The sequence below is a fragment of the Eucalyptus grandis genome, chromosome 9 (assembly GCF_016545825.1).
Source record: "Eucalyptus grandis isolate ANBG69807.140 chromosome 9, ASM1654582v1, whole genome shotgun sequence".
Classification (NCBI taxonomy): Eukaryota; Viridiplantae; Streptophyta; class Magnoliopsida; order Myrtales; family Myrtaceae; genus Eucalyptus; species Eucalyptus grandis.
In genome coordinates, this window is record NC_052620.1 from 37,777,038 (window position 1) to 37,803,410 (window position 26,373).

General features: G+C 36.7%; 2 protein-coding genes across 3 annotated transcripts; one reads left to right on the forward strand and one right to left on the reverse strand.

The window, feature by feature from the left end:
- Positions 1-549: 549 nt before the first annotated feature.
- LOC104419686 (protein MICRORCHIDIA 2) lies at positions 550-17,329 on the reverse strand. Of its 2 annotated transcripts, XM_010031423.3 has the most exons (18): positions 16,910-17,328; positions 16,748-16,822; positions 14,856-14,890; positions 13,032-13,110; positions 12,858-12,947; positions 12,049-12,124; positions 10,714-10,792; positions 8,995-9,123; positions 7,992-8,090; positions 7,147-7,254; positions 6,897-7,046; positions 5,400-5,492; positions 5,057-5,108; positions 4,859-4,970; positions 3,869-4,136; positions 2,331-2,413; positions 1,134-1,176; positions 550-1,015 (listed from the first exon to the last, which is right to left on the reverse strand). In XM_010031423.3, the coding sequence occupies exons 1-18, from the start codon at positions 17,163-17,165 to the stop codon at positions 899-901; spliced, it is 1,944 nt and encodes a 647-aa protein (XP_010029725.2). In that variant the 5' UTR covers positions 17,166-17,328; the 3' UTR covers positions 550-898. The 2 variants fall into 2 exon arrangements, with proteins under 2 accessions (XP_010029725.2, XP_039157564.1); XM_039301630.1 differs by lacking the exon at positions 2,331-2,413 and having other exon boundaries at positions 16,910-17,329.
- Positions 17,330-20,674: 3,345 nt separating this feature from the next.
- Positions 20,675-23,818, forward strand: LOC104420794 (thioredoxin H-type-like). Its single transcript, XM_018862490.2, has 4 exons — positions 20,675-20,771; positions 22,727-22,821; positions 23,245-23,367; positions 23,509-23,818. Exons 1-4 carry the CDS (start codon positions 20,675-20,677, stop codon positions 23,650-23,652), a joined length of 459 nt encoding a protein of 152 aa, XP_018718035.2. The 3' UTR covers positions 23,653-23,818.
- Positions 23,819-26,373: the final 2,555 nt, after the last annotated feature.

The following is a 26,373-nucleotide window of genomic DNA, read 5'->3' on the forward strand; positions in this document are numbered from 1 at the left end:
GAGCAGTCTCGAGAGAGAGAGAGGGAGAGAGAAGGCAAGCCTCCCCTTTAAGTCGCTTAAACTACACAATTCTGTTTAACATCTGACGATGCATGTATGGCAGCAATCCCATTTCATTGACGAATAAAAAAGAATCGATAAGATTATACTGCTGCAATTGCCCCAAAAAGGACACTGCTACAAAATGTAATGATACGTTCTGAATACACTTTAACTGCACGGGTTGTACTTACGAAAGGAGGACCTAAATTCACCATCAAATTCAGCCATATTCATTTTTCCGCAAAAACGAAAGTGCTGGGTGATATCTTCCTTGGGGGAGAAAAATAAACCTCAAGGAGGTGACCAGTCCGATAAAAAGTAGCAGCAGCAGCTTTTGGCTCCTTATTTGCAATTAGAGGGGAAAAAAATCATAAAGGCAGAAGCAGCATGTGTAGTTGGCTTAAAAATGTCATGGAAGAATGTTCCACCCTAAGCACGGATATTACTGGTTGTATGCCCTAAGCGCCTATAGAAAAGTGCCCACAAAAGCAAGAGAAAAGGCATGTGTAATTGAACTACGCCTACACATATGGATAATATATTCAATGAATCTGAGAGGAAAAGCACACAAGCATGTGCCTCTTCTACGCATCAACGTGCACATGCTTCACAGGAAATGGAACTACCCAAGGGAAGACTAGGTAAGTTTTAAATCATTGTTACGAAAGCAAGGACACCCCCTTTGGAAACGCAAAAGCAAGGAGTGGAAAATCATTGAGATTTATGACAATGACCTTGTACATGTGAGGTTCTACGTCTAGCTAATTTTTACACATGGGAATTGGCAAATGTATTGCACCAAACTCCCACACAAACCAAACTTACCAGCCGACTCTGTTTGGAGCACTCCCAATACCTAGACTTTTCGAGCATGCTGTTGCAATAGATTTTGTTTCCTTTGAGTCTCTATATATGAAGAAAGAGATGCACATTTCCTCCGAGTTTCCTCCAACTCTTTCTCCACCTTCTGTATCTACTCCAAGTGAACAAGGACAAGTATAAATTGCATATCAACAGCAACAGGATTTTTTCCAACTACCTAGTCACACTGCATGAACAAAATATGGATGCCAAAAAAAAAAAAAAAATACCATCTCTAGCAGCTCAGTCTCTTTCTCCTTGTGTCCCTGAAGCCTGCATAAAAGCAATTATATCAAGAATGTAACCATCAAAACTGCTAGAGGAATCATCTGATTTTACTTTTCAAGCCTAGAGGCAGGTCGGAATAAAGGAAAATTTTGGGCACACTGAAAACAATGTGGCAATATCACTTATAAGTTCACCATCAATACTTAGTGGTTAGTGGTGAACCAAGTATAAAGGCTACAAGTGGTTGCCTGGATATAGAGCCCCAATAGGATCTATTTGTTCTATCCAGGGTCTGATGATGTCTCCTAATGATATATACCTGGGTAGCCCAATAAATACTTGGTTAGGCGGGATAAGCCCAAATAGAATTTCTCCTATAAAAACCACATTTTAAGTCTTCTCATTATCACGTCGTTAGATTGTAATAGAGTATATGATCTTAAACTTTTACAATCCGATACTTGAGACTCTTATATTTTCTAATTGGAGATCTAGCACATAGCTTTTGAACAAACAAATGTGGTCACCAAGTTGTGGTGCTCTATTACATATTTATTGTGAGAGAATTCGTTTCTTTAAAAATATTCTAGTGGGATTTTTGGTGTTTTATGGGTACCTGATTAATTTAGTGAGGTAGGCTTGGGATTTAACATTAAGACCCTTGACAGGTTTGGAAGACATTCAAGAACTATTGTGATGGGCATGGGACCAGGTAAGTCGTCCCAAATCTTTGTTCCAAACCCAATCCGCTTCCATCCCTAGGGCTCAGCTTTCTTTAGAAAGAACCTTAAATGATCGTGTCTCATAATATAATCTGACATCTCCAAGGTCCTATCCACAGCGCATCAAACAGTCTGGACAATAGATGTTAATGTCTCATGTTATAACTGGCCATTTACCAAGCAAAATATTATATAAAAAGAAAAAAAGAAAAAAACCCTCATCCCATTATATCCTAGCCAGTCATATAACCTAACCAGTAACCAAGAGTGAATATACCCAATCAAGATAGGAGAGGGATTAATTATGCATTAGTGGTCGGAATTTCATCTAAACCTCACTTGATCTACTTCATAGCATCAAACAGATGTCTGTGGAAATTGAATGTGCATGTTGATACTCACAATGGGACAAACTCTCATTTTCTTTAACAACACGAATTTCCACCCACTTTCTAAACTCACGTTAAGCCACTGTACCTCATAAAGAGTTGTAAATTCTCATCACAGATCTGATCTAAGGACATCGACTCAATACCATTGGTTGATGCATTTTCTGAACCCTGCAATATGCATATCAGACCATTAAGAAGATACAGTTCAGTGACTTCAAGATGAAAGCATCATATCTATCATAATATCCACAGTGATGAAGAGTGAAAATCTACTCATCTGTCTAGTTAAACTTACGTGAGCAAGGTAAAGATTGGAATGGACAATTGCAGAGTTACTTTGATTACAAAGGGAAGCACATGAACTAGTGAACTATGATCACAAATGCTTGAGAGAATTACACTACATAATCTACAGAAGCCATCTAAATTTATCGCCAATCACCATCATGCAATTGAAGGGTGCTTACCCCCCACAGTAAATACCAGAATCAGTATTAAATCTCTATCATTTAAAACAATTGAACAAATACAAGATCAATAGATCTAGAAGGTGAATCAAGTGGCATTTAGAGAAAAGCAAATCAAACATTTAGCAGTTCTTCCAAAAGAAGTTAGTTAGATGGATAGTCTACCCATAATAATTCTTCAAATCATATTCTCTTTTCTAATTCCTGAGGTATCATAATCAAATCTTCCAACCCATTTTGACAGGTGAAGTTAAAAGTGACTGGAAATTGTTAGATTTGCTCAAACAACTCAAATTAGCACACCTTCACCTACCAAAACAGCTATAACACCATTTATTTCTAAGTCCCTCAAAAAAAAGCTGTCCGTAACATCAATACCCACATCACCTTACACACCTTCTGATCCCATAATATATATCCAGAAAGATATCATATTAGCTATAACCATTTCTGCATCTGGATTCTTTGGATAAATTTACAGATAGAAATTATTTTGATTGGAGAATTTTCGATTTTTGTGTTGGAAAGATCATTGTTGTCAGGATCACGAGGTATTTCCAACTTTATGAACCGACATGAGATATCTATTGAGATCTTCCACAGGCAGACAAAAGAATATCATTACCTATGCGGACGAACTAAGAATTTGCACGACTCTCACAGAAAATAATGAGCCCCACCATGTCCGTTTTATGTATTATAAGACACCACGATGCAAGCATTTCACGAAGTAATAATCAAGGCATTCTCAGAAAGCAGTCTAACCATGACATCATGTCTAAATTGGCAATGAAACTTCAATTGTTAATCCATACCAAGTTGTGAGAATGGATAGGTGTGTAAATGCAATACCCACATTATGCATTGAAAGCAGAAAAGAAATTAATTCACCATGCCTATCATAATTTCCTCAATACATGCACTTCAGCCCATTAGTCCATTACTAATTTTAGTTTTAGTGACATTATAGAGTAACATAACAGAGAAGGGAAATCAGACATTGCCAAACAGCATATGTGCAGCTATCAGATAACAAATCCATAAAATTTGCTTACACCTATCCCCATATAACTAGCACATAGTTAAATTCTCTTTAGAAATTCATGCAGTTATGACAAATTGTATTAAAGGAAACATATATCTTTACCCCACTTACCATTGCAGATCCAACAATGGGCTGATTAACAGACAATTCTTTGCGATTATTAGATTGCCCATCAATGGAAACCCGCCTGACATTAGCAGCAACACTAACAGTTGATGGATTTAGTTGCACTCCTTCATAGACACTGGCCAAGTGATGACTTTCTCTGGACTGTTTCTGCGCATTTGTTTCTACCCCCATGGGACTTAGATTTCCCTTTTGCACCTTCTGCGCCTTAAAACCAGGAGGCTGATAACCAATAAGGTGACAGTAACTTTTCCTGTCTCAGAACAATCTCCATCAGGTCAAAATAACATGAACACTACTGACATTAGCTTGCCGTAAGAAAACAAAGGCCACAGTAATGATATATAGACAATAAAATGTTAATACCAAAACCCACAAGAAGCACAATGCCAAAGCCAAACAGGCATAGATACTAACAAATGAAGTAACCCACTGACCGGCCTAACTGAGGAAAGGAAGAAACTCATTTACAAATGCAGATCCATGAATTTTAATCCTATACACAGCACCCAAAGTTTTTCTTCGATTCAGCTTCATAACGAGCTTTACCTCCCTCATGAGTGATGAAGAACGTTCCCTAATGACAAGGCATTTCAGTGATGCCAGTGATGGTTTAAGTAGAGAAGCAAAAATACATCAGTGAAACAAATGTTTTCCAAACTACTGCAGGAAGAGATGGGATAGCCAAGAATTCTCCAGAGGCTTCCATAACCCGTGAAGTGGAGAAATAGACCAAGAATTTTAAAGCAGTCACTCCACAGCAAAATGTTTAACCATCATCTGAGACTCAATGAGAATTAGAGAATTGTAATTCTAGAAATATGCTTAAGAGCACAAAATGGCAGTTGATAGCCAACATGCCATTTTTATCCACTACTTTCTGAGGGTACAATTATCAGTCATCATTCAACCAATCATGAAACATTATAAACACACAATTGTCCATTCAAAGTGACTACAAGAAGAATAACTAACCAGTATTCTGAAAGTATCTGCTTCAGCTTAGCTTCCAGTCGGATGAATAATGATGACCTCTCGAAATCTTGCTTGTCATGTGCAGGCTCTATAAAATTTGCCTCTAAAACTCCTAAAATATATCAAAGGAATCTGGTAAACAATAAATATTCCAACAGATATTTCTTGATGAAAGCTTATAGATGGTAAGCACAATACCAACAACACCGTATCCTTTTGAAGACCCATCACTGGTGACTTTCCAGAAAGGCTGAAGAATGTATGAAACTCAGTTAGTACAGTGGACATAACAACAACTCACAATGAAATTAAAACAAATTAATTATCTTCCCTAATTATGCAAGCACATTTTTCTGAAGTCAGAATAAAAGAGTCGTGAGATTTTTAGAGTTCAGTTTCTGAAAATGTTCAGTTACTTGAAAAATGTAAAAACATCCGCAGATTGATCAAATGCAGTTCCATATCAATATGCATTGTAGCAGGCACTGAAACCCAGGATATAAAGTGCAAATTTGTTGATCGAGTAATTGAAAGAGCATACCCGGATGAGGCGATTCTTATGGTACACATTAAATCCACAAATTCCAACATGATCAACCTCTTTTATAAAGCCAATGGTTGTTTCCACAGCAACCTAAACCAAGAAAAAAGGCATTAAAGTACAATCCCTCCTTAAAAGCTTAGTATACTAAAACTAATTATGCTAAAACTTATAAAGATCCCTAAAACCCCTTGAGGACATCCACAAACTTTTCTGGAAACAATTGCCTCAACACAGGCAGAAAATGTATTTTATTTGCACTCTGACATATGGAGCCGTGAAAATAGAGCATAGCATCAGAAATCATATGTTCCACAGACCTGCTACGTCAGACGTTCAACTAATCATAACCATTAAACTAATTGACCGTGATTGACCTAGACAGGAACCAAAAAAAATCCAGGTGAAGGTTACAAGCAAAGGAATCTTTGATAGATAGTTTTTTTTTTTTTTTTTTTTGGGTAGAAATCTTTGATAGTTTGTTGCGATCAAAAGAACAACCAAAAGTATCGTATAAGTACGTCAAAGAGAAAGAGAAAAGAGGCTAATGGGTAGAATTCATGGAATTACAAATTTGACATCACGCATCAATGAAACACCTGCTTTATGACTATTGATAAATACCTGCACCACACCATGCACAGTGATGACAGGTCTACAACTAGTCAACACGATCAAGTGATGACACAACCAGATACTGTGCTAACATAATAGGAATCAGACCCAAAAGATGAAACTAAAAGGTGCAGAAAATCACAGCAGTGTATGAGCAAACAAACTGCTTAAATAACAAGACACTGAGACAATTGGCAAGGAAATTTTTTGACCAAATACATCAAAAAATTTTCTCATAAATCTCCTTTATGCTAAGTAAAACTGTGACAAATTCATGCATAAGTGATTCCAGCAACTCTGCCAAGAGGCCCTCCTCTAAGTTCTTCACTGAAACACTCCACATCTAGTAGGACAGCAAATGACATTTCAATCTTAAAAAGAGTTTCTTGTACACTTTTACCAAAATAAATTGACTTGAGCTAGTACAAAGAAATTGGTAACCCACTTGCTACTGTCAGATGGAGATCCAATGTGGTGTGGCGGCAATCTTTTGCACAACCAGAGCAGAAATAAAGATACAGCTGTTGGGCTCATATTGCTTTTTGTAGCCACTTCTGGGGAAGAATTTAAGTCTGCATTTGGCTCTCTACTTATAGTAATTACTTATTCCACTTTCCCTCCAATATTTGGATTTTTCAACCAGAAAAGAAAATAATTATTTGTTGAACCTATGAAAAGATTTCCCCTGATTTCAAATGACTTATATGCCGAGACACTTATGGAAAAAGTTGAGGTGTTCTTTAAGTCAAATTTCAATTGCTAAAAACATGAATTAAGATAGAAATAAAAGGCAAAAGTTGGTCCAAACAAAGTTCTAGTAACTGTAACAATCTAGCAACCACAAGAAGATTCATTTTCTCTTAGTTGCATCATGCATCTTACCTCTTTTGATGCTGCCGCAGCTAGGGGTTTATATGATACAACCTTCGAGTATTTCAAGTCATCCGCAATGATATACTGGTCAACTGGTTTCCCCCTCAATAAAATCTTGAAGTTCGTAAATTTTCTGAGATATAGTATGGAAGCATATGCCTAAGGAGAAGAACCAGTTATTACATATAATATAAATGAGGCACGAGAACAAATACCATATTTTAAACAAGATAGAGAACTTAGAAAGTCAAAGACCAACCCTCAATGAATAGCGCAACCGGTAAGATATATGTGCTTGGACTGCAGCTGTCCGTTTGTTTAAACTTGTCGCACTTCCCTGATTAGCTTCATCTCTCAGCATGATATCCTATTTTAAAGACTGTTAATGATTCATGGATTCAAGTATTATTTTGCAAAAAGAAACCAGAAAAAGAATGAGAAAAGAATACATCAGATATGTATATACATGCTCAAAGTAAACTGGCCAAACCAGCACTACCAAGGTTCAACAAAAATAACAGGTTCTGCAGGCAAGCTTTGGAGTTTCTTTCATTATCCTGTACAAATTTTGGATTTGGAGAAGTTATAGGAACAGCAGAAACTAACAGTAGTCCAAACTACTCGTAGTTACTTGAACTTATACATCTATGAATGCCCTAGAAAAGTGACTCTTTTTCTCTGGATAACTCAGTCTTTTCAGCCCAACAAATAATGCCAACAGACAATTTGACAGTGCATGCCTCAGATAAGGGACCAACAGTCAAACTTCCCCTTGAAAGTGCTCATTTCAAAATGGAAGCTTTTAAAAAGTTCACAATCAAATCAGACAGGCTCGAGTGTTCTCTTAAAATATATAGTAACATGGAGATCTATAGTCCTACAAAATATCCAGCACAAAAAATATATGAAATAAATAAATCATCACTGGTTGGCCAGAGGTACAGAGAAAGAGCCTGATGATTCCATTGGATCGATTTGCAAAATTGAACAATTCCAAAATTTCATTCCAACAAAAGCAGGCCAAAGAGGTTGTAATTGACAATATGGATATAGAACACACAAAGATACCACATGGAAAACATATTTCCCACATGCAATATATACCTCTTCATCGTCATCAAAACTTAATTCATATATGCCTTCATCGTTCAGCCACAAATTGTAAATAAGGACTTTGGTTCCGTGTAACCCAATATCCTCGAACTGGGAAAAGAAGATTCAATATTCAGGAACAACCAGAGAGTAGTTGCAGCAAATTAGCTTTCAGAAGAATCAGCTTAACTCAAAATTAACAAAATTCTCCTCCTCTCAAGGAATTTCAATGCATAAGGGGTCAAAACTTACCAGCTGCATCGGACACGTTCAGAAATATTGCACCCACATTTGATAACTCAGGCTCTCAACATAAAACTTCTAAAGGATCTAAATTCCACTGTCAGACTTTCAGTTGCCAGATTTTATCTATCTCCCCTCACTTGATACTGCATACTATATAGGAATGCTTTGACATTCAAAATTTATGTGGTCCTAAAAATTTATCTAAGACCTCCCCATCATTGCCATACACCAAGGAACGTTATTACATGCCTTTTTTTTTACCTATTCTGTGGCAAAATAATTATTAGTCAGAAAATTACTAAGAGACCATATCCCACCTCCATAACCTTTAACATTAAGCAAAGAAGATAAACATCCCATTTATCAGTACCTCAACCATATAAAGCTATTGCCAACCAAATACAATGAAATTTAAAAGTGCAACCGCAAGCTTGGTCTAGCTACTTGCAAGCTACTCATTGCCAGAAAGCTACTTGAGTTTTTAATTGTTTGTTATCAAGTTCGAGTAGCTTGAGGATATTCAACGTCAAGCTTCATATCACTTAACTCCAGTAACTCATAAACCTATTGTAATCACTTGGAGTTTGAAGTCCAATTCTAGTAGTACACTTGATCTCCATGAAGCTGGTTCAAATAATTTACACCCTTAAGTGAGACTAGGAAACTAAATTTCTTGCCTTGATGAAGGAGCAGCAGAGAGCAGGTGGAATTGCAAACATATAGCATTGGGAAGAAAAATGAAACACAAAGCTAAAAACAAAAGATAAACCTGTTGCATTAGGTCCCCCCTTGATGCAAAAGGAGACCATTCGAGGATAGTTTGCAAATTGGCAGACCAATCATTCTTTGAGCCATAGATTATCGGTTCAGTCCAGTGACCAGAGATATCGAAATCTATCTACAAAATATGTAAAACCAAAACTGAATCAAAACAAAAAATCGATTAATGAATATAATGAAAAGCAGGTGATCATGATGAGAGTAACTGCAAAGATACTCATCTTTAGGACAACCATAGTTACCCATGTTGCACGACACTGATTGATGAGCCTGCTTGTTTGTGCTTTTTAAAAGCAAAAGGCTTGCTTTTTTTTTTTTTTTGGCTTTCCCACCATAATTTAACATATTATCCAAATTCTAAAAAATTTAATTGCAAATCTACACATCAACATTTGTATATCATGAAACTTTCAGGTGTTCAAGACTAAGAAAAACTGCAACAAGATCTAGATTAAGCAAAAAGTAAAAGCCTATCCAGACAAGCTTGAAATCTCTCCAAAATTTTGGTTAAACCACAAAGTCCCTCTGGAAGCCCACACATTGATAATAATGCTGAGTGGCAGTTGTAGCTATACTACCTAAGAGCCTACAATCAAAGCTGATTAGAAGTAGTTCTCACTTTCTACTGCACCATCTTACAGCCAGTCCTTGCACATTTCTCACACACCTCAGAATGGGCAACTAGAGCCATTTTCAACAATTAGCAACCATCACAGGAACACCGCTTTACAAATTCTTGCTAAAAGTTCCTGAAACAACCAAATCATCGCTCAAATTATGGACAACACAACCATGCAAACTTCTTGCTAAAAGTTCCTGAAACAACCAAATCATCGCTCAAATTATGGACAACACAACCATGCAAACAAAGCACTGCATCATCTCCATCCACAAGTCTGCTCTTCAAAGTTCCCTCTCAATGAAATAGAGAACAAACAGTACTAGAACACACGCACTTCTACTTGGATTTGATTCTAGCATCTTCTCCTCAAACAACACCCCCCTTTTTTTTTCTCTTCCTTCCTCTTCCCTTTCCTTCTCTGTTGACGCATGAGCAGACTCAAATTGTTTGGAAGGGCAAGGGTGTTTAATGGTTGGGTATGTCTGACCATTTTCACCTCCTTCAGTTCCCAAGTCTTTCCCCCATGGTTAGTCAAAATTGAGGTGTCTACAATTAGTAATTCCAAACTTGGAGTCCCCTCATTGCTACAGAACAAGTTAAGCACCAAGGACAAATTTGAAATGGCAAAGCCACTTGCTATGATAAACTTGTGGGCATATAGATCATTTTATGTACACTCTGTGCATGTGCCTGTTACACTGGAGCTAAGCTTTAAAGAAACTGGCCTACTTCAAGACACTCCATGGAGAGAACATATCTACAGAATTCATCTGCATTCAACTTTGCTTTCCGCTAACAAAATGATAGAGCAATTAATCTTTTAAGTTTTTTAAGTTGTAGGAACCTAACAAAGCTCCAAAAACCAGTGCCAACCTCTGCTGATGTTAATTGCCAAAATTCCAATGAAGCTTGAAGCATATTTCTAGCCCAATCAGGCAATTAATCAGAATCATAATGTTTCTGTTACACAGATAGATACAAAGTGCTAAGAGTGAGACATGGATGATGTAGGGGCAAGATAGGACTAACGAGGATGAATAAGTAAATCCTCAGAGTGCAAACTTAATATAGAAATAAAAGAATCACCATTGGGACAATGACATCATCCTGCCCGGTGGTCCTCAAAAAGGTGTACGATAGAAGCCCAATGCTTTGGGTTGCTCGGCTATAAGAACATTAAAGAAAATATTAGGTTCTAATAAAAAGTACTAGTAGATCTCAGACCAAGAACTGAGCAAGTAAAGAGAAGTCAATGATAAAAATTAGATTTCCAGGGCACGAACTAATCTTTGCCTCAAAATGAATTCAAAAAATAGCACCTTTTATAGAAACCAAGCTGAGACCAAATTCATAAATGATTCAAGACTCTATGACATATTCTTCACAATGAAGGAAAATATGCACAGGTGCTCTACAGCATAAGTTCCTAATATCACACAAATACAACTTAGATTCCTATGCATCATATATGGAAAATGAAAAAAAAAGAGCTGATTCTGGAAGTATTTTTTCAAGTGAAGCTACTGCTTAGCAATTCGATTTAATTATTAATGTACTCTAATAAGTTGAACTTGATGATCATTGAAGAGAAGCCTATCAATCTGCTAAGAAAGGGAAATTATGTTGCAAGCAAGTTGCCCCCTTTAGGAAGAGGTAAGATCGAGTCATAAACTAGAATTAGTTTTGTTTCTTATAGGCTTGTATCTATAGTTTGCAAATGCTAAGATTCCATTAATCAGCTTACAACTCAGGAAGTGGTACAATAAAAAATAAAAGTGGCAGCATAATACACAAGCTCAAACTTTTGAAGAAGTTAGCCCTCGACCAACTTAGTGAAAGACTCAATGGAAAAGGGAAAAAGGAAATTGAATGAGGTCACAAGAGGAGAGATTAGACTTTACATATCAAACTACCAGTTTGAAGCAAATAAATAACAGTCCTTCAGAACAAGACAAGACACCAGATCCAATATGGTTGAATAAGTTATAACAACCTTCAGAAAGATTGCCCTATGGTTCCCAAATTCTTAAATACTGGTTAAAGCCACTCAAACTATGTTGCAGGGCTTACATGCCATGTCATCTGACATAAGAAGGGACTTAGCATTAATAGAATAGAATTAAAGACTTACATCATACACTCGTGCATATAACATATTACTGTGAATGATGAAAAAATTTGAATATAATATAAGAAGTGTTGTTTAGTAAATAACATATCAATTTAGACGTAGATGTACTTGATAAAAAAGAAACCACATGGCACCAATAACTTACCAAAATGGAAATATATATAACAAATAAAAGCATAACTTAGTACCGAAGTACCACTAAAAATGAACTATAAAGTCTGTACAAACAGCACCCATTATTAAGAAAATAATAATGCAAAGGGTACAGTAAACAAAGGAGCGTCAATTACCCAGCACGAATAGCACGAGTAAAAACAATTACATCAGCACCTAGTCTCATTGTACTTGTCTTGAATCCATTTCCATCTGGAAATACATCCTCGTAACCATGAGTGGGGAACACAACCATTAAGTTCAATAATATATAAAGCAAACAAAAAGGCAAATAGTATGACAGAAATTGCAAGACTCTAAAAGGAAATCAGAAATATGCTAGAACAAGTAATGGAAACTTTCAGGGAATCGAAAGGTTGCAAAATGAGAGGAGACCGTCAGTTTGGTTTTCCTATGCACATTGTAAGTGATGAATGCTAGTAATTATTTATACTGGTTGCCTGATCCTATATTCTAAGATGGAGATGAAGGCCACTGCTTATGCCATGAATAGCTCAATAATCTCAGCCATGACAATACCTGTTTACTTTACAAGCACAGTTTCCTATGTCCCCAAAGAAACGAGGGCAGAGGCATGACGCGGATCTAGAGATCATCACAAAAGGAAGCGTAAATGTAATTCATAGATCTCAACATAGTTGACATTAGGAGCTAAAGATATATCATCCACTTCCCTAGATTTAAATACCAGTAATTCTACCTTAGACTGGACGTATGCAAGCATTTCACTCAAATAATTCGGTCAGAATTGCCAATGAGTGAACCTCAATGTTGGTTCCATAATTGATCCAGAACAAACTTCAGTGCAAAAGGACCAAAGAGCTGAATGAGCTTGAGGAATAATAAAATTAGGATTAAAGCAAAAGAAAAATCCTTCAATTAGATCACCGGCTAATAAAAAGTGAAAACAGTTCATGTCAATTACATTGTCCTATCGTAGTGTTCGACTTCTTTGAAGAATACCCCAAGCTCATGCATTTCCTGATACCATCTGGATCCATTCCACCTCCATCATCTGCATAGTTGGCAAAATGATAACTTGAACTTATCTGAAATACATACAGTGCCATTTTGAAGAGTAAAGTATGAAGTCCCATGCCTTGGATCAGTAATGCTGGGGAGTTGTCCTTGAGGATATCAATTTTGTCAATTTTCACGAACGTTGCCCCATTACGTATCTAAGAATGATATTGGAAATGCTCAATCAGTCCCAACCATCATTTGAAAATGCATAATTCTTTGTAAAACCCTTCTTTATTTCCTTAATAGAATCTATAAGCGTGCAAATCAAAATCAAATTAATCATTATGATCCAGTGAATGCCACATACAAAATTTCAAAAATAACTCCCAAGAAAGAATCTGCTACCAAAGAAAGCCTTTTAGAGTGTAACAGCTAACAATATTGACATTTAAAAAGACAGAGCACTAAGAGAGCCAACATTGATCAACAACATAGAATATAAAATGGTCCCGATCTCTTGGAATTTTCATTTTGATTCTCGATATTAGGTAATTACACTGTTTACTCAATGATTCATAATTCAGAACATTCTTTTCTTTTCATAATATACAAGCAATTTGCAGCACTGGAATTAATGTTCTCGATGATCCTGTACAGAACAGAATCAGAATCAACAAGATCGAACATCACTGTATCAACAGTAAAAATTGATCAGAGCACCACCCTTCAAATTAAGAAATAAGATGAGACTTTGCAATAGAGCCAAAAGGTAAAGGTAGTACAGTGTCAAAACCAGAAAAGGCATAGTCAGACTAAGCCTATAGGCACTACATTTTAGAACAGTAAAGTCAACTAGAAAATTCAAAATCACAAGCCCAACCACAAAGAAAAGGACTGAAAAAGCACAGACAAGATGAATGGAGAAGGGCATATAGCAACATATATGCTTTCAACCAAAAAGATAATATGACATATGGAATGGAGCCAATAGGTAAAAGTAGTACGCAATTCGGAACCAGAAAAGCATCTTTAGACGAAGCTTATTATACATTGAAGAACATAAGTAGCAAATAACATTGGGCCAAGCACAAAGAAAAAGACTAGAAAAGCACATTCAAGATGAACGAAGAAAAGGATTTCTGGAACAATATAGATTCCTTTTGACCCAAAAAGAAAAAAAAAACGCCAGTTAAGTTAAAATCCACGCGAATCTTGCCGGTTAACTACCAAAACCTATCATTCATCACCAAGAATCAACAAATTGTTTCATAGGAGCAAGATACCAAATCACTCAGTAGGGGATTGAAGGTACTTCTTCAAGTGAATGTGAGTCAAAAAAATCGACGCAAAGGTCAACCCATCGTTTATTCACGATATCTAGTTTTAGTGCACATGCTCTCTCCCTCTCTCCCCTTGCTATCTCCTTAAATTGATTTTTGACCTGTTTTGTCTCCTTCGGAATCTATCCACGAATGAATGTTTGTCCACTTATGATTTGAAGTTAGCATTGTGGCAATAGCCTCGGTATTGTGGTAAGTATGACAAATGTACTAACACTTTTTAGAGCAACTCTTGTCCTGTAATCCCTGTTTATGCTGGTCATAAACTCACCAGAACAGCATCAGCAACCAGATCTCAGGTAAATTAAAGACACATCCATCAATAAAAGAAAAGCTGCCTAAGTGTACTTTGATTTTTACTCGACCAATGTTTAAATGCCTAAATTGTTTCAACTATGCGCAAATGCAATTTCAATATCATACTTCAAACGATACTATTAGAATTCTGCAGTTTCAATTATGCTTATAACCAAAAGAACAAACCAAAGATTCCCCTCTTCCAGCTTTTTGCTATCAAGGGATTTGTATTTAGCTGATTATTAGACAAATTCATACACATAAGAAGAATCTACAAACTGTTCCCAAAGCAAGAATTCCAAAGAGAGAATTCTTTTGCATACCTCATCTACAGCATTGTCCAGGAGCTCGGCAATTGCTGCAGAAAGGAGGGATGAGAAGGTGAACCGATGAAGACTTAATAGAAACTAAGAATTTCATCCACACTAAATAACAAACATCAAATATAAACCTGTCCCCATCAAGATTAATCTCTCTAACTTCATATACAAACCTCATGAAAATGAAAACGAGTATCACCTGTTTGGCAACTGTAAAATAAAATCCTCACAAATGAATAAAAAAGTTACATAGTGTACTAACACTTATCTGTACTTGTGCCATATTCTGCCCAATCAATACTGTGCAAACTATAGAATAAAGCAGATCTTGAATAGGTATGCAATGACATCTTTTGACATGAGATACGAGTTTTTGACTGTATCTGTAAGCTGGTTTAAATTACATGAACTTTTACCTGAAGAGTCCTTGATGTTTCTAGGGTAGAGGAAAAACACTCCATATTTAATGTTTCGAATACTGACACGTTAAAGCTGCAATATTTAGTGGTGGAAAATTTTCCCATGTTTGATTAATGGATGCAAAGGAACTGAATAAAAAATAACGACAGACAGACATATTTCCTCCTTTTGGCTGATAAAAGATGAAGGAAATGGATGGAAATTGAATAAACGAACTTCCCCTTGCCACCCACTTCATGTCTTCCCATTGAAAAATATTTCCAATATAAAACACTTGCTTGTACATTCTCACTTTTGCTTAAAGCCTGAATAAGAATCTCAACCAAAACAGCAATTTTGTTTCTCTTGGCTTCTTTCATTTTCCTAGTAAAATGAATTGCCAAAGATCCTATATATGCATAGCGTTAATATGCCAAAAGGGCAAATCGCAAAGTCATTGAGCCCTCATCCCCATAAGCAACCAATTATCATATAAAGGTGATAACCAAAAGGATTCTACATCAGAATGCTCACAGTTTCATTATTTGTTTGACGTACCCTTTTTTCAAAAGTTTAAACAACCAGGAAATAGACCGATGTATATATGACATAATTCTTAACACCCTGCCTCACATGTAAGCAGGGCCTTATGTGAACGTAACCACATCCACAAAATAATCGTGAAACAAGAAATCAGACACAACTACAGAGAGTAATAGATATAATAAAACAAGAGGTATTTTCAAAATTCGACTCGTGACCTATGCTTTGATATTGAAAGGCGTGTATATCTAACATATCTCTTGACCATATAAAATATCATACATGCAAACCATGTGAGTTTTCTCGAAAAGAAGAATTGCCTCCACCTAAGGCTGAAAGAAAAAACAAAAAGATACAATCTCACAATCACCTCACAAAATTGACCTTGAGATGGGAATAATAAGTTTTAGGGACATGTACCTTCAACCTCAAGAAATCATTACAATTAAAGTGTTTGTACAAGAGGTGGCCATTTTAGCCAACGAATGAAACTAAGTCAGAAAGAGCAAACGTCCATCATTGACCTCATGAATTCAGTCGCCAACATACAACAATTTGCATAAGCACCATCAAGTTACTCACAAATATTGAATGACCACACAAGCACGCAGCTGAGCTCAACCATTGACAGTGCTCAATGCACAGACATACCACGAATTAAAAGCTCTACCACTAGATAAACATACATTAAAGTTCATCTTCTTCGGTTCACTTAAAATTGACTTGCAAATGCCCATCTTTGAGAACGAAGAAACATTTCAGGAGCAAAACACAATAACCATTACCTAATGAACATCAATGCCCCAAAAACTGCATTAAAATCTCCAGCTAAGCTCCTGATTAGCAAATACTGGAAACATACACAAGCAGCAATGTATGTGCCCCACGCTATTTCCAGTTGACAACACAAGTGGATAACGAAATCGTTACTACAGTTCACTAAAAAAAATCACCTCCAAATGCCCATTTGTGAGAAGTCGCGTTAGAGTGAAGAAACTTGGGATGGACACGAGCATATTCCAGCAGGCCTGCACATCGAAAGAAATCGCATCAAGCACTTACACACACACAAAACCTAGCCCGCATGCACAAGCCGACAGGCGACCGAAACGGACTCGAATCGGAAGCCAGCTTCATATCGGGCGCCACCGCATAGTTCCCGGCTTTCCAGAAGCTTCGAGACTCTAGGCCGTCGCCGGCGGCCGCCGGAGGCGGAGGCGGAGGCGGAGCAATCGCGGCGATTCTCGCCGCGTTGCTGATCGCCGGTTTACGGTCGTCGTCGTCGGCGACCCGTCTCACCACTTCTACGGAGCCTTCGTCGTCGCTGCTCTCGATGTCGACGACCACGGGCGCTTCCTTCTTCGGCGGCATTTCCGGGAACCGCCGATCGCGATTGCTGCTCCCGGCGCGGCTCGGGGGCCTTGCGGGTTCCGACCGGCGACGGGCCGAACGACGAGGAATTTCGAGCGAAGGGGAGGATCGCCACCTCTGTGAGTAGCAGCCGAGCGAAGGGAGTGAATACGACTTAAGGGAAAATCACACAAGATACCATGAACTTTACCCAATTTGTTGAACATGATTTCTGAAATTTTAGAGTAATATGCAATGTGAACTTTTAATTTATTTAATACAATTATTAAATTTTTATATATATATTCACTTTAATTCTCATATAAAAATATCTAATGATGTGCCGAAATTTGAATGAATAAAATGATAATATTTAATATTTTCATGTAATTCATGGATCACATTTAATAAATTAAAAATTCAAGGATAATATTGCACATTTAACTAAAGTTCAAATATCACATTAAATGAATTAAAAATTTAGGAAATATATTATACATTAAACTAAAATTTACGCATTAAGATTATCCTAATATGGTATATCAACCACTAAATTCATAATTTCATATCATTGACACATAACATTTTGTTTTAAAAATTTCATAGTGACTTTTTTTGTATTCGCCCTATCCTAACTCTCAGCTCTTATTTTATAAATTCCATAGTCATGTTTTTTTTGTTGTCACATTATAACTCTCAACCCACTCTTAAATATTTGTCTTATAAGGTGTAAATGTTGAAACTTACATTTGAAATTAAAACGGCTCCAACCCAATCACCCTTGAGAATATGAGAATTCAAACCCCCAACTTCCCCTACTCGTGTGGAAACGATGGCCACTAGAACAAACTCTAGTGATTAATTTCATAGTGACTTAGTAGTAAATTAGACCAAAAGGGTATGTGTATCCTTACATTTTATTTTGTCTTTCGTGGCAACCAATTAGCTATAAACTTTTCTAAGCACGTAAATTTAACACACCTCAAATAAAGAAGTTTAGGAATTATGCCCACGGGAACCCTTCGATCGTTAAGTCAGTAGATATCTATGGTGGTAAAAGGCAAGAATGGCACAGGGGAGAGCTATGCCACCCCAACAATCAGCTCTACCTCCTAGGACATCCCTACAGTAGCTCGCACACCTTCTCGCTGCTTCACTGTTATCACAAGCAAGGCACTAAGCCGTTAGCCCCAATTCCAAGTAGGGGTGAATAGTTCCATATTCCATACAAGCTTCACTTAGAATTTGGAATTTATCTGCTAGAATAAAATCCTTATTTTTGGGAAATTATACTTCAGAACCTCATATTACCCCGTCATAAGTTCTAAGGTTGGTCTTAAGTTCCACTTATATCATTAATTGAACGATTATAATGAATCATCACATTTAATGACCATTATATCTTGTTAAATCTGCTAACTTCAACTTATATTTAGACACATAAAGATTATTAAATATTAAATAAAATAAAAGTCTCGATCATGAAATGAAAGTTCAAACTAGTAGTTTCAAATGATATACTCATCATCAAATGTTATGGTATACGGATTGTACAAAATTAGGAAAACACAAAAACTTTATTCAAATCCAAGTTTCACCTACCGAAAACCTAGAATCTACTTATCAAAACAGGTTTCTTAATTTTTGAAAGCTAGAATCCCACCAATCCATTACTTCGATTCAAAGTTCTAACCTGAAAGTATGCTCATCCCTAATGTCGAGAATCAATCCCCAAACCATCATGCTCTACCTTATGTCCTTATGTATAGTGTGTCGAATCTAGGCCCTCAATGTCGAAAAGGTTATCGAGCCTAGATTCAACATTGCCGACCATGGGCAACCTTAGATCTAGTGAACCTCCTGGCAAGCAATGCCATACATGGCAATTTCGCAAGTAGTCGCGATCTTCGAGTAAAGAGACAATGACAAATTGTGGGTTCGCTGATGGGTGATGCCTAAGAGCCACGACCCAAGGACTGGAGTTGATCTAGACTCATCAATACATACACTAAGTCAAACGGATAAGACTCAGTCGTTAGAGCGACAGATTCATTTGAATTGCCCAAACAACCCCATCCTTTCTTGCTCAACCAATTTGCGGTAAGATGCATTTCACCACTAAATCAATTATTTCTAGTATTACCCTTGGGCCTTTGAGCATGATAATGGCTCAACCTCACTGTTTTTTTTTTTTTTTTGGGTTGAAATGGCTCAACCTCACACAAGTTAGAAAATTATATAGCGAGGACCAACCCCACAATTCCTTCTCCTACATGTATCGTCCAAAGCTATAAAGAACCAACCCAAAACGAAAGTTTCTTTTTTCCTTTTTTTATGAGAAAACGAAAGTTTCTCCCTAACAAGTCCTTGTGAATTTCACGATACAATTATAATATACAGGTTTTGCCAACCAAGCAAAAGATGGACGATGATGGCAACGCAACGAGGCTTGCTTTGTCATAGAGGCAGGCGGCGATTGATGATGGAGGAGTGTCAGGAAGAATGAAGTAGGGGTGTGCAACGGGACCGCCCGAACCGGGAACCGGCCGGACCGGACCGAACCAGTCGGTTTTGGGCAGTTCCCACGGTCGGCGGTCCGGTCCCCGGTTCCTAATCTTGGAACCGGTGGCCGGTCGGTCCGGTTCCCGGTTTCAAGGTGGGAACCAAACCGAACCGGACCGACCGGACCGAACCAAATTTTTTTATATATAATTTATATACATAGAATTAATAAAACATATAAACATGATAACTTATTGCAACCAAAATTGCAATTTGAGGTAGCAACCTCTTATGTGGCCAAGAGACCATTAAAATCATTTTTGTTACTCTTTTATTTATAGAAAAAATCTCTTTGATAGTTTCGACGTGGGACTAAGACTTCAAGAGATCCCGTGAATCACATAAGTGAAGTTTGAATATTTTGCACGTGGAGCACGTGTGATTAGTTTTGTTGAATTGCCCGAGAATCGAATTGAATTGATCGGTCAAGAGCGCGGTCACTCTTTAGTTCTTTAGTGCAAAAAAGTAGAGTTGATTTTTTTGGACTGGACCGGACCGGACCGGAACCAATGGTCCGGTCCGGTTCCCGGTCCTAGGACCAAACGGTCCGGTCCACGGTTCGCAATTTTGGGAACCGGTGCTCCCGGTCCGGTTCCCGGTTCCAAGGTGGAACCGGACCGAACCGGGAACCGATCACCCCTAGAATGAAGGCTTAGAGATCAACAAAACGAATTTGTAATATCACTAATGGTGGGTTTAGTAACATTTCTATTCTGAAAAATAATTTTTCTTCTTTTAGAAATTGTCTTTTTTTTTTTATTCCTTGAAACAATTTCTAAGAAAAAAACGCGTTTGGTAATTATATAAAAATTATTATGAAATAGTAAAAGAATAGAAATACATTTATTATGGTTCACAAATTTTTTTATGACTTGAAATTTCTTTTAATTTTATAGTAAATTCTTTAGATTTTTTCTTTTTCCCTCTCTTCTTCTTCGTGTTTCTCCTTTAGCCGACGGCGAGGACTAATGGCAAGGGCTGATGATCGGCTACCGGCGGCGGTCACCGACAGCCGGCGACGAGGAGGGGGGCAGCAGACGGCGGGGAGCAACGAGCGACAAGGAAGTAGAAGAAAAGAGAAAAAGAAAAGAAAAAAATGATTTATTTCTAGAAATTATTCTCAAGAACAAATAACTATTTTTTTATAGTTTATGTTTTTATTTCAAATCTATTTCCCGGCTACTTTTCTATTTCAAAAATAGAAAATTAATTAATGTTAACAAAAATATTTATATTCTTATTTAATTTCAAGGAACCAAAAAACAAAAGAATAAATAAAGAAAAGAAAGAGAAAAACCCAAAACCCGACCCGACTCGACCAGAATTTTCAATACAGGTTTAATGTGTTTCGGGTCGAGTCATAGTATACGACCCTTATGATTTGGGTCGGGTCGAGTAACATCAAAACCCGACCCAACCCATTGACACCCCTAGGGATTACTCAAATCTTCCATTTTTCCAAAAATAATCACTTGGATGGTTTGTAATGATAAATTGATGAAAATAATGGTTTGTAAAGATAAATTGATGAAATATATTTTCATCATAAAATATTTAAATATAAATTATTATCAATAATAAAAATACTTTTCATTGATTAATTATTCCGATGAGAAAATATTTTTTAAATTATTCATTTTTCGGAAAATAAATGGAGGCTTAACTTTAGAACACGTTGTGTTATCTGAAAGAATTTTTCGGATGAGTGGAACTTGACTCTACAGAATGATTTTCTATGTGATAAATCAATTTCATTGGTCCTATCCGAGAGTACTTGGTTAGTTAGAGTACATTTGCTTTTGAGTAAATTATTTTTGGGTTAAGGTTGTTATACAAATTCTTTTGTAAAACGATATCTTTTAGATTTTAGGCTCCATTTGTTTCGTGGAAAATAATTTCTGGGAAAATATTTTCCAGATTTTCCGGCGTTCGTTTCATAAAAAATGAATTTCTTGAGGAAAATATTTTTCCATGAAAAGAAAAAAGTCTTCCAAATTAAGGGAAAATGTTTTTTACTTTTGAAAAATAGAAAACATTTTTCTCACTTAATCTCTCTTATCTCACACCTCTACAAATCCTCACTTCGTCCTCCCATTTCTTCTTATTCTTTTCTTTTTTTATTCGAATTATTCTTTATATTTTCTTTTTCTTTTTAAATTCAAATTATTTTTAATTTCCTTTTTCTTTTTATTTCTATTTTTTGTTTCTCATCTTCTTCTTTCTTGGCTAGTCGTTGGCTGTTGCCACTTGTTGATCTTAAGCTCGCGCTCATCAATCTAGCAAGCCTCGAGCTAGATGCTCACATTAGCCAATCTAGCAAACGGTGAGCCTCATGCTCGTCAGCGAGCTCGAGGCTCATAGGCAGTCGATCAAGGGCCATCGTTGTGACCAAATACCAACCAAGAAAGAAGGAAATAGAAAATAAAGAAAAATGAAAAGAAAATTAAATATGAAAAAATTAATAATAGATTTTAAAAATTAAAAATAATTAAAAATCAAATTTTAAAAGATATGAAAAATCCATTTTATAATATAAAATAAATGAAAAAGAGTATATAAAGGAAAATATTTTCCTTACCAACTAACAAAAAATATTTTCCACTTCATTTTCAAGTTTCATCCGCACACCCAAAAAATAATTACATTTTTTTTAAAAATGACTTCCTAAAAAATATTTTCTAAAAACTCACATATTTTCCACCAAATGAAGAGAGCTTAGATTTGTACTAGCTTCACTCTCTTTTTGAAGTGCCGATTGCGACAAATTGCGCACGAGGCTATCGTTTCAGCGAGGGAGACGATCCTCATCCGTCGGCGGAAAAGTTGCCATTTACGAGAAAACGACAGGATCAAACGCGAGCTAGCGTCGTACATATTTTAAGGAAAGTTCACCAACTTTCACACATGGAAAGGAAGACGACTTTTCCCACTGAACATGGCCACCTTCTTTCCTTTCCTTCTCTCCTTCTCCCTCATCGTTCTTCCTCCTTCCTTCTTGTGCGCCCGCGTGTTTGTGAGAGAGAGAGAGACGGCGGAAGAGGGTCAGGTGATCAGTTGCCACAGCATCGAGTCGTGGAGGGAGCAGATCGCCAAGAGCAACGAACCCGACAAGCTGGTAATAAATTTCGGATCTTTTCATGCGCTCTGCACGTGAATCTGGCATTGTCGATGCGATATGCCGTCGTCTAGTTCACTTCCGTGCGTGAAAGTAGTCGTAGCAGATGGCATGACTAGTGTAGTTGTATGGCTTTTGAAGGTAAATACTCTGATTTTTTATGGCAAATGACTTTGTTTGGGTGATAGTACGGGTATTATTTTTCTTTCAGTATAATTTAGTGGAAGAATGAGCAAATGAGTCAGTGTGGCTGATTAAGCTCTTCGTGTACATGAGCCATTGAACTGCCGATTAAATATTTCCAGGATGTTTCTGCTGTAGCGTCTTATATTATAACGCCAGTAGCTTTGGTGACGAATTGGTCAGAATTGAAATGCATATGATGGTCACCGAGTTTGTTTGTTTCTTTTTTGTTTGAAACAGGTGGTTGTCGATTTCACTGCTTTATGGTCTGGACCATGCCGTACGATCGAACCATTCCTAGCTGAGCAGGCCAAGAAATTCCCTAATGTTCTGTTTCTGAAAGTTGATGTTGATGAGCTGGAGGTAAAATAATCCGAGGAATACATTTCCATGGCCTATATGAATGATGGAAATTTGTCTTAATAGATGATAGGCTAGCTGTCTAAGTTCTGCTCTGCAAGTGTTGTCGAACTCGTGAAGGAATGACTTTCCATTCTTTTGCAGACGGTCGCTCAAGAGTACGCCGTGGAGGCGATGCCGACTTTCATGTTTGTGAAGGGAGGACAGATTGTTGACAGGGTGGAAGGAGCCCAGAAGGATCAGCTGCAGATGACTTTAGCTAAGCACATGGCAACCGCTTCACCTTAATCATTATATAAATGCTATCGACCAAGCAACATACAATCTCTCTTTCTTTCTTTTAAGGAGTTGCATGCAGTGTCCCTTTGATGTTATGAGATTGGTTTGAATCTGGTTTTCAGTAGACATGCCTGTCTTCATTCACTGCGTCGAATGTCTCGCTGCACCTTACGTCCATCTCTGTAGAATTGTGATTCCCAAGCGAAAATAACACATCATGCTACATTGGGAGTACTTAGGATGAGCAAATAATGTATGGCAAGTCTCATTCACTATTATCCTTGGGAGTTGTTCCTCTTGGACCTTACTTACGGCATCTTCCTCAGAAACCAAAAGGGAAAACAGAAAAGAGGCGAGTCCCTCCAATAAAATTATGCAATCTCTGCTTCATGGATGGACAGCATCCTGATAAAGCTCGTTATCGACAGACGGAAATATCATTCCGAACCGTGCTAGGGTTGAACCTGCTGCTTTACTTATATTTAGACACATAAAGATTATGAAATATTTATAAAATAAAAGTCTCGATCATGAAATGAAAGTTCATACTAATAGTTTCAAATGACATACTCATCATCAAATGTTGTGGAATACAGATCGTGTAAAAATAGGAAAACACAAAAACTTTATTTAAATCCAAGTTTCACCTATTGAAAACTTAGAACCTACCGATCAAAACAGGTTTCTTAATTTTTAAAAGCCGGAATCCCACCAATCCATTGCCTCAATTCAAAGTTCTAACCTGAAAGTATGCTCATCCCTAATTCCGAGCATCAATCCCCAAACCATCATGCTCTACCTTATGTCCTTGTGCATAGCGTGTCGAATCTAGGCCCTCAATGTCGAAAAGGTTATCGAGCCTAGATTCAACATCGCCGACCATGGGCAACCCGCAACCCTTAGATCTAGTGTACCTCTTGGCCAGCGATGCCATACATGGCAATTTCGCAAGTTGTCGTGATCTTCGAGTAGAGAGACAATGACACAAATTGTGGGTGATGCCTAAGAGCCACGACGCAAGGACTGGAGTTGATCTAGACTCATAAATACATACACAAAGTCAAACAGATAAAGACTCAGTCGTTAGAGTGACAGATTCATTTGAATTGCCCAAACAACCCCATCCTTTCTTGCTCAACCCCATTTGAATTTGCGGTAAGATGCATTTCACCACTAAATCAATTATTTCTAGTATTACCCTTTGAGCATAATAATGGCTCAAGCTCACTTTTATTTTTTATTTTTTATTTTTTTTTGGTTGAAATGGCTCAACCTCACACAAGTTAGAAAATTATATAGCGAGGACCAACACCACAATTCCTTCTCCTACATGTATCGTCCAAAGCTATAAAGAACCAACCCAAAACGAAAGTTTCTTTTTCCTTTTTTTTATGAAAAAACGAAAGTTTCTCCCTAACAAGTCCTTGTGAATTTCACGATACAATTATAATATACAGATTTTGCCAACCAAGCAAAAGCTGGACGATGATGGCAACGCAACGAGGCTTGCTTGTCATAGAGGCAGGCGACGATTGATGATGGAGGAGGATCAGGAAGAATGAGGGCTTAGAGATCAACAAAACGAATTTATAGTTTATGTTTTTATTTTAAATCTATTTTCCGGTTACTTTTCTATTTCAAAAAATAAAAAAATTAATTAATGTTAACAAACAGATTTTTTTATTTATTTAATTTCAAGGAACCAAAAAACAAAAGAATAAAGAAATTGAAGTGTTACCTTACACACCCTTAATTATTCATTAATTACTAATGTGGCGTTTGTTCAATGTTTTCATTGTGCCACATTAACTACTGATATGACACGTCAATTTTTTTTCTATTCATCTTCAATTATAGCTTGCACATGGACATTGATTTAGAATTTAAAAAATAAAATTTGCTTTCTCTCTCCCTCCATCCATAGCCACCGCCCGTTTTTTTTTTTTTTTTTTTTTTAAGCATAGCCACCGCCCATTTGGCAGACTCGAGAATCATGCAATTTTTCTTCTCTTTTTTTCCCTCGCTAGCATTCACACGACATTATAACTCAATGCTATCATATAATATGTCTGGTAATTATTTTCCTTTCTAATCACCCTTATTAAACATAGCAATGTATAGCATAAATATAGATGTATTCTTTTATATTTATCTTCCACGTATCAACATAGCAAACTAATATACTTGTCAATTGCTATACATCATTTATCAATAATTTGACGGTAAAATTAAATATAATTCATATATGTAATCCAATACGGAAAATTATAACACAAAAACTGAGGGCAGAGATCGAAAGCTCCTAAGTGTGATTATAAGCATTTCTAATCATACCTACTTGCATCTCCATGATATGGACAATGAACGAGGCCTAATAATTTAAAGTACCTCAAATAAACTAATTACATAAAGTTTATATTTTTAGTTTAAATGTCTAAGGATTAGTATTGTAAAAAATTTCAAAATAGTAGATCTATATAAATTTATCCAAAACTAATTTTTTTACCACCAAAACACTCAAATTGATACATTTATGAGAAATTTTCTCTCCTTTAGTTTCTATTAAATTAGATTAATACCATAAAAAAAACTATAAACTAATATACCTATAACAAAGGAGGGTAAAACCCCAAACTGATACATTTGTCATCCAACTCAATAATTTTATGGTAAAATTTAACAGAGACTAATAAATGATAAATTTGTCATAGGTGTACCAATTTATTGATT

Bases quoted from the DNA above. Each gene is read 5' to 3' on its own strand.
- LOC104419686 (XM_010031423.3), bottom strand. From the start codon at position 17,165: ATGCCGCCGAAGAAGGAAGCGCCCGTGGTCGTCGACATCGAGAGCAGC. The intron at 13,111-14,855 runs GTATGCAAAAGA...TATCATTCTTAG, and splicing joins TGGACAATGCTGTAGATGAG to ATACGTAATGGGGCAACGTT. The intron at 5,493-6,896 runs GTAAGATGCATG...TTCTTGGTTTAG, and splicing joins CTGCGGCAGCATCAAAAGAG to GTTGCTGTGGAAACAACCAT.
- LOC104420794 (XM_018862490.2), top strand. From the start codon at position 20,675: ATGGCAAGGGCTGATGATCGGCTACCGGCGGCGGTCACCGACAGCCGG. The intron at 20,772-22,726 runs GTAGAAGAAAAG...TGTTTGTGAGAG, and splicing joins GAGCAACGAGCGACAAGGAA to AGAGAGAGACGGCGGAAGAG. The intron at 23,368-23,508 runs GTAAAATAATCC...ATTCTTTTGCAG, and splicing joins TTGATGTTGATGAGCTGGAG to ACGGTCGCTCAAGAGTACGC.